Source organism: Myotis nattereri (assembly GCF_964212035.1).
Source record: "Myotis nattereri genome assembly, chromosome: X".
NCBI lineage: Eukaryota > Metazoa > Chordata > Mammalia > Chiroptera > Vespertilionidae > Myotis > Myotis nattereri.
Window position 1 is genome coordinate 33,354,708 of NC_138078.1, and position 14,749 is coordinate 33,369,456.

At 38.4% G+C, this 14,749-nt stretch overlaps 1 protein-coding gene across 4 annotated transcripts in view; it reads right to left on the reverse strand.

Annotated features, from left to right (window-relative positions):
• The window catches only part of ZNF711 (zinc finger protein 711), a 41,089-nt gene extending 26,655 nt beyond the window's left edge, over nt 1-14,434 (reverse strand). For 2 of the 4 annotated variants that reach the window (XM_081115458.1, XM_081115456.1), the window contains exons 1-5: nt 14,275-14,434; nt 12,430-12,553; nt 11,284-11,543; nt 10,818-10,925; nt 691-1,242 (exon numbers count right to left, since the gene is read on the reverse strand). In XM_081115458.1, the coding sequence (XP_080971584.1) occupies nt 691-1,242; nt 10,818-10,899 (634 nt within the window). In that variant the 5' untranslated portion in view covers nt 10,900-10,925; nt 11,284-11,543; nt 12,430-12,553; nt 14,275-14,434. Of the gene's footprint in view, nt 1-690; nt 1,243-10,817; nt 10,926-11,283; nt 11,544-12,429; nt 12,554-13,480; nt 13,739-14,274 lie in introns of those variants that run through there. The other 2 variants (XM_081115455.1, XM_081115457.1) reach the window with 2 other exon arrangements.
• Nucleotides 14,435-14,749: the final 315 nt, after the last annotated feature.

A 14,749-nucleotide genomic window follows, 5' to 3' on the forward strand; every position in this document is an offset into this window, starting at 1 on the left:
TCAAATTTATAATGTATAGACCCACTTCTATCTCTAGCTCCATCTATAACATATCATTAGATTTTTATTATTGTTGCTATTCAGGCAAACGCACCACTTAGAATGAGAACAAGATATTTCTATCTTCCTCCTCCAGATAGAGTGTCTTAAGGACATCGTAAAGCAGTCTGAAATAAACACACATATTTACACAAACAGAAAAAAACATACAGGGAAAATTGTTGAACACAATCTGAGTTTATAATTTACTTTTCAAGTGTTGCATAAAAACTAATTATACATTTTTGAACATATTATGCTTAAATTCCTAAGCAAAACTGAACAACTCCAATACCTGCCATATTAAAAGTAAAGCAATGGCTACCTAAACTAAATTTCCCATTTTAAAATATATATATTTACCATTAAAATTCTGTATCAGTTAATGTTCTTGCTGTACTTTCCAAATCTATATTTCTATTCTAAGATATTACTAAATTATGTTATTTTATTTTGGATATGAATATTCATTCAGTAAATTAAAAATATGAGCAAATTCAAAAAAGCATGTCAACAATAGTTTTGAAAATTTTCTTTTTAAAAAAATTGCCCCCATGATTTTTATTGAGTAAATCCCTCATCCCACAAAAACTTTCCAGGTTATATATAAATCAATCTCTCAAGTACTTATGAACTTTATGTTCCACTTACATGATATCATTAAGTAGTCTTCAGAAGTGCTCTTGACATCCTCCTCCTCCTCATCATCATCATCTTCAGTTTTAATAGTAACTGTAGATCCAGGAACACCACCAGCTGTTTGAATCACAGTTTCTGAATCTGAATTAGTTACAAGAACCTCCTCCGATACCATTGTGGGAGAGTCAACGCCTGAAACACAATCTTGGACCACATGTTCTAAGTGTCCATCAGGACCAGTAACAATGTCAGCCACAAAAACCTGCTCAGGTACTCTAACGGCTTCTGTAATTAGCTCAGAAGTCAAGATGTGATCACCATCATCTTCCTCTATATCCTCTTCAATAGCGACATCAGCTTCAAGTACAGCTTCAGGAACAATTACACCTTCTGTTACTACATCGGTTTCAGTGATGATATCAGGCCCATGAACAACTTCAGCTGCAAGGCCATGATCAAGAGTTATCCCATCATCTGTGACAACATCAGAAACTAATACAGCCTCAGGAACTGAAACAACAATATGGTCTCCATCGATATGCGCAGTACCAGCCATTCCAGCCACTATAATATAAACAATTATTCAAAAAGTAGTTATATTATTAGTTAAAAGAAATGCACTTAATATGTTAGATGACATAAAATATTTTAAGTAAGAAATAGTCCTGACCAAACTATCATTAAAAAAAAAAATCACTGATAATTGGAGTGTAATAAAAACCATCACCAATCAGGAAGGGAGTGAAAACAAATTAGAACCTTAAAAATGATGTATTTTATTTTCAAGTAAAACATAAAGTCACAGTGATATATCACTACACACCAATTAGAACAACTGAAATAAAAAACAAATAACAGCACAGGTTGGTGAGGATGTGGAGAAAGTTGATATCTCATATTTTGCTGGTGGGAATGTAAAATGTAGCAGACACTCTGGAAAATAGTTTGGCGGTTTCTTATAAAACTAAACATGTACTTACCATACAACCCAACACTTGGCTCTAGGGAATTTTCCACAAAATTATCAAAACATATGTTTATACAAAAAACTACACATAAATATTCATAACAGCTCATAGTAACTATTACTCATAGTAGCAAAAAATTGAAAATAATCCAAATGTCCTTCAGCAATGAATGGTTTGCTAAACCAATTCTGGCACATCCTTAATATGGAATGCTACTCAGCAATAAAAAAGGGACAAACCACTGCTACATTCAACAACCTGAATTAATCTCCAAGAAATTATGCTGAGTGCAAAAAGGCAATTACCAAAGTTTACAATACTGTATAATGTATAAATGGAATAACTTCTATAGCATTCATAAAATAAAAAAACTACACAGCTGGAGAATAGATTAGCAGTTGCCAAGTGTGGGTATGTGTGTGTGAATGTATCGGCATAGCATATATATGGTAATGGAACAGTTTGTATTTTCATTGGGGTGGTGTTTACACAAATCTATATGTGGGTTAAAACTACATAGAATTATACACACGCACACACAAATGTATGTAGAAAATATGGTAACAACTGAATGAAGTCTGTACTCAACACATTTCGTACCGCTCAGGAGTTTTCTCGTGTTTCGCATGCCATCTGTTAAGGACCGCTCATAAGTGTTCTCGTTTTTCACGCCCATGGAAAAAGGAGCGAATCTAGATACTTATGTAAATTTTGTTTGGTCCCTCTTCATAGAGGAAAATGTTTTACGCAGTACCATACATTAAAAAAGTACTAGGAACTTTAATTGTTTATTTGCTTTTGTAAATAAAAATGTTATAATTATTGAAAAACAACACCTAAAGTACATTATGATGATTTAAATAATGTGCAGTTTGCCCAAAAACGTGCGGTCCCTGGCGTATGTCTTAGAGATTTCTATGCGGTATGCAATGTGTTAACAGCAATGCACCAATATTAATTTCCTGGTTACGATATTACTAGAGGCCCAGTGCACGACATTCGTGCACTGGTGAAGGGGGGGGGGGTGTCCCTCAGCCCGTCCTGCACCCTTTAGCAGTCCGGGAGTTCTTGGGGGATGTCCAATTGATGTCTTAGGCCCCACGGGGAGCAGGCCTAAGCCACAGTCGGACATCCTTAGTGCTGCTGCGGAGGCGGGAGAGGGTCCTGCCACCGCTGCTGCGCTTGCTAGCCATCAGTCCCGCTTGTGACTGAGTGGTGCACTGACCACTAGGGGGCAGCTCCTGCGTTGAGTGTCTGCCCCCTGGTGGTCAGTGCACACCATAGCAACCAGTCATTCTGCCTTTTGGTCAATTTGCATATTACCCTTTTATTATATAGGACGACAGCTCATAGTAACTTAGTTATAAAGGTATCACCATTGGAAGAAGATGAGTAAAGGGTAAATGGGCACCTATGTATTATTTTTCTACTTCTGGCGAGACCAGTATTTTCAAAAAATAAAATTAAAGTAAAAAGGAAACAAACATAAAAAGTGCTAGCTCATATGTTAAATTAGGTGAGTTTAAAATGACAAGCTTATTATAAAGTATGTATTACAAGCATAAAAGTTCCTAAACTTCCTCATCTTACCCTAAATAATAAAAGTGTAATATGCAAACCAACCAAACTGCAGAATGACTGGTCACTATGATGCACACTAACCACCAGGGGGCAGATGCTCAACACAGGAGCTGCCCCCTGGTGGTCAGTGCACTTCCACAGGGGAAGCACTGCTCAGTCAAAAACCAGGCTCACAGCTGGCGAGTACAGCGGTGGTGGCAGGAGCCTCTCCTGCCTCCGTTGCATGTGGGCAGTAAGGAGCGAGGGGCCCCTGACTGCGAAAGGGCACAGGCCGGGCAGAGGGACCCCTCCTCCCCAGTGCACGAATCTTGTTCACCTGCCCTCTAGTAAGAAATAAAGCCTCCTTTGACAACTGATTTTGGGGGATAAAACAAACTATTTTCACACAAAGATTTCTTCTGATAAAATATTATACATATGGCCCTAGCTGGTTTGGCTCAGTGGAGAGTGTCAGCCTGCAGACTGAAGGGTCCTGGGTTCGATTCTGGTCAAGGGCATGTACCTCAGTTACAGGCTTGATCTCCAGCCCATCAGGGCGTGTGCGGAGGAAACTAACTGATATGCCTCTCGCACATCAATGTTTCTCTCTCTCTGTCTCTCCTTCTCCTTACCACTCTGTCTAAAAATCAATGGAAAAAACATCCTCAGGTGAGGATTCACACAAAAATTATACATATATACTCCAAATTGTATTATATTCTAAATTAATCTGTAGGGGGAAAAAGGTTTAAATAACTTGGGCACCATGGTAAACATCAGCTCCTACTTCCCTTGTGAAAGTGTCAAATTTTCCTTCATGATTTCTGTTAAATTATGCCTCCCTCAGTAAACAATTTAATAAAGTTTGTGGACCAGATTGTAACAAATTATCTGTAAGAATCCAATACAAACCCTTTTCCATATAATGATCACTTTCAATAAAGTAACTAGAGCCCCAGTGCATGAGTCTGTGCACCGATGGTGTTCCTCAGCCTGGCCTGCGCCCTGTCACAATCTGGGTCCCCTGGGGGGTGTAGTAGTGCTCGAAGCCGCAGATGGCCAGGGAGGAACCCAAGCCCAGGCCAGGCGCTGCTCCTGCTCATCCTGGCCCTGCTGCTACGGAGGCAGGAGGGTTGCCCTGCCGCAGCTGTGCTTGCCAGCCGTGAGCCTGACTATGGGAGCACACTGACCACCAGGGGGCAGCTTCTGCGTTGAGTGCCTGCCCCCTGATGGTCAGTGTGCTTCATAGCGACCAGTTGTTCAGTGGCTTAGGCTTTTATATATATAGACTAGAGGCCCGGTGCACAAAATTCATGCGGGGGGGGGGGTCCCCTCAGCCCAGCCTGCACCTTCTCCAATCCGGGACCCCTTGGGGGATGTCCGACTGCCAGTTTAGGCCCAATCCCTGGGATCGGGCCTAAACTGGCAGTCGGATATCCTTCTCACAATCCTGGACCACTGGCTCCTAATCGCTCACCTGCCTGGTCGCCCCTAACTGCCTCCCCACCCGCCGGCCTGATTGCCCCTCACTGCCTCTGCGTGCTGGCCTGATTGCCCCTAATTGCCCTCCTGCCAGCCTGGTCACCCCTAACTGCCCCCGCTGCCAGTCAGCTCTTCCCCAACTGCCCCCCCCTGCTAGCCTGGTCGCCCCACGCAGCCTGTTGTTCAGTTGTTTGGTCGTCCCTCACTAACCCCCCTGCCGGCCTGGTCGTAGGCAGCCATCTTGTAAGGGCGTGAGGGTTAATTTGCATATTACCTCTTTATTATATATGATACCTGAAAGAGTGCTATTTGCTATAGAGTATTCACTATTATAAACCAATTCATTATGGCAGTTAGTTAACAAGTTTGGTAGGAGACCAACGGACACTGTTAATACCCTAATCCATAAAAAAAATAAAAAAATAAAATAAAAGTGAGAAGGGAAAGCTGCCTTTAACCCTTCTGTATCCATCTCACTATTCTCAAACTGTCACCTAAATCACCACATTACCCTAAAAGAACAGGGCCTCAATCTTGAAATCTAGTAGACAAAAGGAGTGTGTATACAAGTAGTTCTTTCTCTTTACTTGTTACTCCAGTGGCCATTTTGGAGACAGGGAGGACAGGTTTCAAATTTAGCATTCAACCAGACTGTCAATATCGTTTTTTGCAAGGAAAATGTAAATGTTAAGTCTACAAAATGAAGAGTATGAAAATACTATGTATATAAACAATACATTGATATTTTATAAAACTTCTTCACAATTCAAACTTAAATTATAGTAAAATCCATTTATTTTAGAACACTGCTGGAGGTTAGTTTGGTTCTTGAGACTAGACATTAGGAAAGGATGGTATAATGCTAGTGCTGGCCTGATTTCAGATTAACCTGGTTGGGAAGATTCTAAAACAGATGGAATAAGTGTTTTTCTGTTCACTTAGCCTCTACTCTAGTAGGAACTTACAGGTCAAAATAATTCATATCTAAACCAAAAAATATCCAAATATCCTTTCTTACCCTGAACTAGATAATCTCAAAGAGCTTAGTCTAAGAATCAATGAGTTTTCTACAGGGTATTGGCAGATTACTCAGACCAAGATCCAAGACTTCTATTAAATTTTGCTCTTTCCTCTTCAACTCATGTTAGATTCCTTTGAATTTTTAAACAGTCACACATTTACCTATACAATAGCTATATTTATTGAGCACTGACTATGCACCAAGAAACTTGCTAATGCTTTTACATAATTATCTCACTTAAGCCTCAGAACAACTGTTTAATAAGGTGAGTTGTTATTATCCCCATTTTAAATAAGAACTTTGGTTAAGAGTGGTTAAATGAGCTTGCCCTAGGCGCAAGCTGGGAATTAAACTCTTTGACTCCAGACTCAACTTTATTTTTTTAAATATATTTTTGATGATTTCAGAAAGGAAGGGAGAGAAGGAGACAGAAAAATCAATGATGAGAAACACTGATCAGTTGCCTCCTGAATTCCCCCTACCAGGGATTGAGCCCACAACCTGGGTATGTGCCATGACCAGCAATCAAACCTTGACCTCCTGGTTCATAGGTTGACACTCAACCACTTAGCTTCACCAGAGGGCTAGACTTTATTTTTATACTCTTTAGAAGAGAATTTATTTACCCTAGAAACTTTTTAAAAGATTTTATAGGATTAACCAAATGAGTAACTACTAAAGGAATAGTTTGAGAAAGAGTAAAAATATTGATCATTTACATTTCAAAGCATTTAGTAAGCAGCATTAAAGGGCATTAATAATTTATCTCACTAGGTAACAAAATTATATACAGTAAGAAAAAATCATTTAAAAAGTATGACGTAAATTAGATAACCAGGTAACAGTAAGAAACAAATAATCACTTTAAGCATTTCCAATTTACCAAAGTTATTTCATTTAAATGTGAATACTTGGAATTTCACTATGGGGTAGCATAAAATTTGGTATTTGTTAGGTCTATCTTGGGCCATTGTCTAAGGTTGTTTTTCTATTTAAGTCCCAAAGCAACATAGACTTTCTGCAGCAATAAAATCTTAAAAAACTATTAAATTCAGTAGCACAGATTCCAAGGGCAACCATTCTACTGAAACATGACAAGGTTATTAGATAATTTGTTATAAATATTTAAATATCAAATATCCTTAAAAAACTACTGTAATTAAAAAACTAATTTTTGAATTAAATTCATGTTTCAGATTCTTTTTTTCCCCAAATAAAAAATGTTAAACTCTTTTATATAAAAATAAAAAAAAACCCAACAACTACAAACTGGGAAACTTATTTAAAACTAGAGGCTCAGTGCAAGAAATTCATGCACTGGCGGGGTGGGGGGGTGGGGGGGGGATCCTCTCAGCCCAGCCTGTGCTCTCTCGCAGTTCAGGACCCCTTGGGGGATATTCGGCAGTTGGACATCCCTTTTGCAGTCCAGGATCTCTCTTGCAGTCGGGGACCCCTCACTCCTTACCACCCGCCTGCTTGCTGCTCCTTACCACTTGGCTAGCTATTCCTTAGCACTGCCTGGGAGGCGGGAGACGTTCCCGCCACTGCTACTGTACTCGCCAGCCATGAGCCTGGCTTCTGGCTGAGTGGTGCTCCAGTTGATTTGCATATTAGGGTTTTATTATATAGGATTTGCACCACAAAACAATATTGATCTTATATGATTAAAAAGCACTTATGTATTTATAGTAGCCATGCCATCCCAACCAAGAATCTTATGGAATTTAGAGATTTTGTGCCACAGTGTATTTACTTGGCTAGCTCTACTTGTGTATGCTAAACTGTTTCACTAATATCATTAATTTATGTGATTGTAAATATCTAACTTTTTATGTTTGCAGAAATTTAAAGAGAATGTATCTAATTTTTAATTAAATTTTAGAATTAGGAAATTTTAATGGATGGAGGGAAGACTAAACACAGGGAGGGGGTGGCTATTTTCAGAAAGAAACCTAAATTAACAGAGCTAAAATTTCCCTTGTCAAAAATCCTACCAATAAAGGTTCCTTTAGGTTTAGAACAGTTTGCATTTCTTAAAATAACATAAGAAATGAAAAGACCCATATATGAAATTGAGCTCAGAACTACAGATCAAAAAATATATAAATATGTTGATCATTATATCCCACATATGAGTGAGATCATGTGATATTTATCTTTCTCCAACTGGCTTATTTCGCTTAGCATAATGATCAACATAATTTGATGAAGAATAGATCAATCTAGAGACAAATGGTAGGGGAGGGGGGGGGTTAGAGAGGAACCAAAGGACTTGTATGCACGCATATTAGCATAACCAATGGACACAGACACTGGGGCAGTGGGGGCTTGCCCGAGGTAGTAATGGCTGGGGGGGGGTCAATTGGGGGAAAAGGAGACATATGTAAAACTTTAGACAATAAAATTATATACACACACATACATGTTTTTCCTTTCTACCTTCTAAGATTTCAGAATTTACTAAGGACAAATGGAAACCTAACTTATACTTTAGGTTAACATCATCGCTAAACACAAATGAGTGAACATTATCCATATTACCCATTTCTGATCTAACTGGATAGCCAACAAAATAATTTAACATAAAAATGTAAAGGCAATTTAGTTGCCATCAATTTTTGTCTAGATTTAAAAGAGCATAAATTAAATTAAAAAGGAATTTTAAAAGAATGCATCATTTCAAAACCAATAATCACAAAATTCTACTAGGAAACTGAATCATGAACAACTGTATAACAAAAAACTGTGGCTTTAACTTTTTTATGATATAAGTAAGTTGATTTACTCTATTAAATTAATTTTAGAAAGGACTTTAAAGATCTGGAAGTAGTTCTCATATTTGCCCATTTTATTACTCATAAAAAGTAAGGGTATAATGAATAAAATTTTGCTTTCTATCCCATAACATGTTTACATGAGTATAACTGTGTCTATGTGTCTTTTCCCCAATTCAAATAAAGGTACTGTTTGATGAGCTGTTTATCCTGGGGTTTCATGTACACATTGGCACATTCCTCAAGGGCACTCATACTCTAGTCTGAGATGCAAAGCTTTAGGTTAAATACAAAAGCATTCTAATGCATTAAAAATATTTAACAAGACAAATGTCTGCCCACTGATGAATGGATAAACAAATTTAGCTTACCCATGTAGTAGAGTATCATTTAGCAGTAAAAAGAAATGAAGTATTAATCTATGCTACAATATGGATAAAACTTGAAAACATTATGCTAGGTGAAAAGAAGCCAGACACAAAAGGTCACATATGGTATGATTCTACTTATATGAAATGTCCAGAACAGGTAAATCCATAGGCAGAAAGATGGGGGGTGGGGTAGGAAGTAACTGCTAATAGGTATGAGGTTTATTTTTACCATGACAAAATGTTCTGAAATTAGGTAATGGTGACAGCTGCACTTTGTAACTATACTAAAAACTACTGAATTGTATTCTTTAAAATGGGTGAATTGTATAGTATATTAATTATATCTCAATAAAAATAAATAAGAAAAAAAGAATGTACATAAAAATATGTCAATACACATATTCTACTTCCCTAGCAATTAAAAGGAAATAAAGTATTAGATGTAATAAAGGATTAATTTACCATCAAAAAAAAACATTGAGGAGGAACAATGAAAAGGAAGTTAAGAGGAACACCAAATATTTATCAGCACTGATTAGATATTTTTTTCAATCTTGGAAGAGAAATGCTACATTGCAGGTAACATTTTGTATTAAATAGAGAAAATGCTGTATTTCTTCCATTTTAAAAATACCTATTATTAAAAGGTAACAAATTAAAGTTGGCATTTCAACCAAAACGTATTTAACATATTGAAGTTCACATGTTCCAGTATTTTAAAAACTATCTCTAGCAAAGAATTCACAAAATTATTTGTGAAATCTTACTCTTCAGCCCTTTGCCCTACCTCTAAAATGTATCCCTATACTTTTTTCACCCCAAATCACTTCTAGGTTGTTCATAATCAGCACAATTCATTCTGACTCTTAGAATAAATCCATGATTTCTTTCTATTTCATCAATTAACTACACAGTCATCTTGATCTCCAACACATTTGTTCTTGAACTACACACTGTACCTTTAGTCATCAGGCCCACACTGTACCTTTAGTCATCAGGCAGAAATATCAAGGAATCAAAGAATTGGAGAATACCTTAAATGTTATCTTGACCAACCCCTTCATACAAGTGAATTAAGTAATTTGCCCAAGTTTACACAGATAGTTAATAGGACTGGCAAGACTGGAATTCATTTTTTTGGGGGGGCTTTACAATGGAACAAAATAATGAATTCAACCATATCATCTAATTTTATCTTTGACAATTCCATAATACCTCATATTTTGTTTACTTTTTATCCCAATTTACCATTTGTCTTTTTTACACTCATACTCTCACTGTGATCTTTTCTTCAACTTCTACTACTCTATCCCTACATCTTATACTTCAGATACCTCTATATTCTATAATTCATATTGACCTTACCCAAATTCAGTTTCTTTGTGGACTCTCAATGGAGTCTTCACACTTTCATTAAAATTACTACACTTAAGAGACTACTGAAAAATGTTCACAAAAATAAAGAATATTTTCTTTTATTTTTAAAAATGTAATGCTATTAATAACAACTTTCTGAGAATACAGTTTCAGAATACAACTGATCACCTAGTGCACAATTTTCCTATATCACTTTATAAGCATCTAACTTCTTTAAAATGACTTAAGTATTTCCTTGTCCAGCTTTATTAACAATTCAAATTAAAATATATTTTAGAAATCTAACTTAATATTTCCTACATGTAAGAACTGATATTTATTTATGCAAATTGAGTTTTACATTTCCAATGGCATATTACCACTATATTCCAAGTATCCTTACCTCAACTTTCCCACAAAATTTTAAAAATGGTTTTAAGTAGACAATAGACATATAGCTGTACTTTAATAAGTCTTACAAATGTGTTTTCCTAGCAAGAGAACAATATTTCATTGTAACTCTCCCCTTCTGCAATGTAGTTTTGATATTTCGTTTGCTCTGACTCTTAAAAAAGAAAGAAAAAGTACAACAAAGAAAATGCTTTACCAAAATCTTGCATAATCATGGTATGGGCCATTCTAGAGTCTGATGTGTACAATCCAAGACTGCCTCCTCCACCTGAATCCATACTTAGCAAAGTTCATTCACAAATCTCTGTAAAAGAAATGGTTTTTAAGTTTAAAAGCATGTAGGCCAGTCAATTATTTTGAGAAAAAAAATGCAATTGAAAACATGCCTCTCAACCAGGTGTGCATATTTCATTACAAAAGAAAACAAAACAAAAACCTTGATTAGATGCTTTATGTGACAACCATAAATTACAGAAGGGCCAAGTGGAAGTAAACCAAAGATAATGGAGAATGAGACACAGTAAGTGTGGTGAGCCATAGAGAAGTGAAAGAAGCAAGCAAAAGAACAACACTGTAGTGTTGAAGTTCCAGTTAAAATATAGGTTAGAAAAGCAGAAGAAAAAGAACAGGATGACAACAGACAATAGTTGGGATATTTATACATTACTAGAGGACTCAGGTGTCTAGTATTAATGAATTTCATCCAGTGGCTCTCATCCATTTCTTCCAGACCCAGAGCAGCCCTGCAGCGGAGCTCTGCAGATAAACGTGTTTCACCTCTGGCTCCAGGGGTTTTACTTATAATGTAAAATGTTCTATCCCAGTTTCCCGGGAGTTCTTTGGGTCAGTAAGGACTTCTGAGCTCACTCTACTACATTCTCTTGTCTCACAGTTTTGAGGACTCATGAAACATGACTGCTTCCTAAATATGGTAAAGATAAGATCAATCACATACAAACATTTTAGCAAATTGTCTCTTACAGAATATATAGTTTACTTGCAATTGTTGGATTTTTTTTCCATTAATGATTACTAAAGTCATTTTAGCCTCCTATTAATTTTGAAAGCAAGGGATCAATACATTTCATTTCAAATGACTTATTTAAGATCACCAGATAGTATGAAACCTAGTCATGTGCTGTCACTCAACATATTTTTTATAACTACTTATGTGTATTTCCTCATCAAACCTAAGATTCTAAGTGAATATACCAAAAAATCTGTAAATTTTATGTAACAATTATCTCCTTTTTAGATAGGAGTGTTTAATAAATAGGACTATACTGCACAAAAGATGAGATTATATCATTAATAAACATTTTAGAAAGCTGCCATGTAAACTAACTTTATCCTTAAGTACAGGAGATCACTAAGATTTTTTTCTTTGCCTTAAAGTTCTATAGATGTAGGAGAGTCTCACAGAGTAACTTCTATCAACATTTGAGTCATGTATATAAAAATCCTACAACATATCAAATATTTTAGATAAAATTATTTGGTTATGTGTGAGCAAAATTACAAAGTTTTAGAAATTCTTGGCTGTATTTTATCTTTTTAAAAATACCACATTGTTTTCTGCCTTCAAAATGAAGTCAAGAGCAATCACAATAAACTGTGTGTTCAGAGGTAAGTTAAAATACCATGAGGACTTACTCTTAAAATTAAAAACATTGTACTATTTCAACTTTAATTAGAGCAATTGTTTTATTTATTACTAATAGAACAATTATAAATGTCTTTAAAATGTTTTAAACACTTAATTTTGTTTAGTTATTAAATAAGATAAAACACTATAATTTGTTAATCACCTTAATATAGAGTCTTGAAGAAACTGTAGATTTTTCTTACACTGTAAAATAAAATCTGCAGCAATTTCTTTTTTTTTTCCTTCTGAACTATATTATTTTCTTTGGGGGAAAAAGTTTCCTTTACCTATTGTAAAAATACATTTAGAATTAGATATTTTAAAACATTTTAAACCAAAACTCTTACACAACTAAGAATTTTTCTTTACACTTTCAATTTGGGCTGATATGCTCAAATCTATTAATATAAAAAGCAACCATCTATTAATATAAAAAGCAAACATAGGGATTCCAACAGAAACGACTATCCATCCACTATGATATAAGCAACATTATTACACTTAGAATTCGACCACCTGACTAAAACAAAATCTTCTCTAAAGCACATTTTAAAAATCACTAGCAACTCCATATTTTGGAAAGTGAAAGAGAACCAACCAACCAAGGGCAAGCTTTATCCTTGCCAGATCTATAGAGAAAAAGATGCACTAGCGCTCAGTGAAATGTAAAAATCTGAACACCTAATGCAACTATTATGGGAAGTGCCATGCTGTATGAATACCAAATAAATTTGAGCACATTTATTCCCATATAGGAAGTTTCAATAAGATCAATAATAAATAAGGTAGTAGAACAGCCAATAGATCCCTAGGCTTCTGAGTCTTCCCAAGAATCTATCTCGCTCCCATCTTTACTGAATGGAGGTAACCACCAAGTAAGCTTTAAGTAAACATCTTTCCAGCAACGTAGGGGGAGCAGAAATCACATACACACACCAGTGTTACTCTCAGCAATCTCCTCTAAACATAGCTCATTCAGGACCTAGCTTCTCCGTGATGTAAATTCGGTAAGGCATGGGAGAGAAATCCTAAGACGGCAAAACAAGAGAATGTGAAAGTAGTATTTGCAGGGATATGAGACAAAGGAGCCCTGGCAAGTAGCAGTATTGCAGCTTTGGACACAATCGTCTTCCCGCATAAGTCTGCCTTTGCCGAGACCATGCCAAGTTTCAATCGTTTCGAGCAGAACGCACACACGTGCCCTCATACATTACCCATCGGGCTGGATCCTTAACCGAACCAGAGCACCTTCGCCACGGAAAGGCGGAGAACGAAGAGACCAGGAGACCCTTTCCCCTCCACCTTCCTTTCAGTCGGTGCAGTGGTCTCCCCCGCCGCTACGCTCCCCACGCCGTGCAACCCACCCCCTCACCCTCCTCCCGCTCCCTCGGCCCCACTACATGGGAGAAGGCTGAGAACCAAAATGGTGGTGTGTTAGCAGAGGCTACACTTGCAGCACACCCCCCTCCCCCCCTTCCTGGCTCTGACGGCTCCCTATAGCCCTAAAATGCCCGATTCGGTCCCACCTCCTTGCAAACGCCGCCATCCCTCGCGAATTCCAAGGTTACCATTCGCGGCGGGCGGGGGGCGGGGGAGATGTGGGTGGGGGCGCGAGTGAAAGGAATATTGGGGGGAGGGGGGAAGGTACCAGGATAAAATGCCGGGGGGACGTCGCATTCTTCACTTCACCGTTTTGTTTTCCGCCATTTTCCCGTCACCCAAAACCACCCACGGCTTTCAGGAGGGCTCTTGCCCCCAGGGGCTCTGGCCCTACAGAAAGAAAAGGTTCGCTGAGGAGGAGACACTTCCCTCAATTCCTCCAGCCACCGCCGAGGCTGAGGAGAAAAGCTGGGCGCTCGAGGGGGAGGGCAATTTAGGGACTAGACGCCACTTCCATTGTTCCCTTCACCCTACAGTACAAGCCGTGCAAGCTCTCCTCCCCTCACAGGAGCGACACTGAGCGCAGGGGCCCCTAATCCCTCTATTTTCTCCTCAGGAGTCTCCTTACCTGCAGATGCCGCCGCCGCCGCCAGTAAAATTCTGACCGCGCTCCGGATTTCTGGGGGGAAAGGACGGGGGGGGGGGTGGCAGCTGTGGATCAGGAAGGTCCTCACATTCGGGTTTCCGAGGTTCTGCAGCCAGAGCCAATCACAAGCTACTCTGCGTCTGGGAGGCGCGCGGCCTTGCCCTCCTTTATATCGCTGCCGGCTGCTGAGGTTGCATTACGTCACGCTGCCGCTGCTGCAGGGCGAGGGGCCGGAGGGGGAGCCTGCGCAGGCGCGGGATCCCGGGAAGCTCTCGCTGGGTTTGGTGTCTTACAGACCCCGCCAATCGGCTGTGGGGGCTGCAGCGCCGGGCGAGTCCGAGTCCGCAAGCCTGGATCTGGGCGAGCCCCCGAGGAGTTTCCTTGGGAAGATTTTCTGGTTTCCAGGTTTCCCAAGGGAATGAAAAGGGTAAGGGGGTGGGGGGATTATGGATCGGTG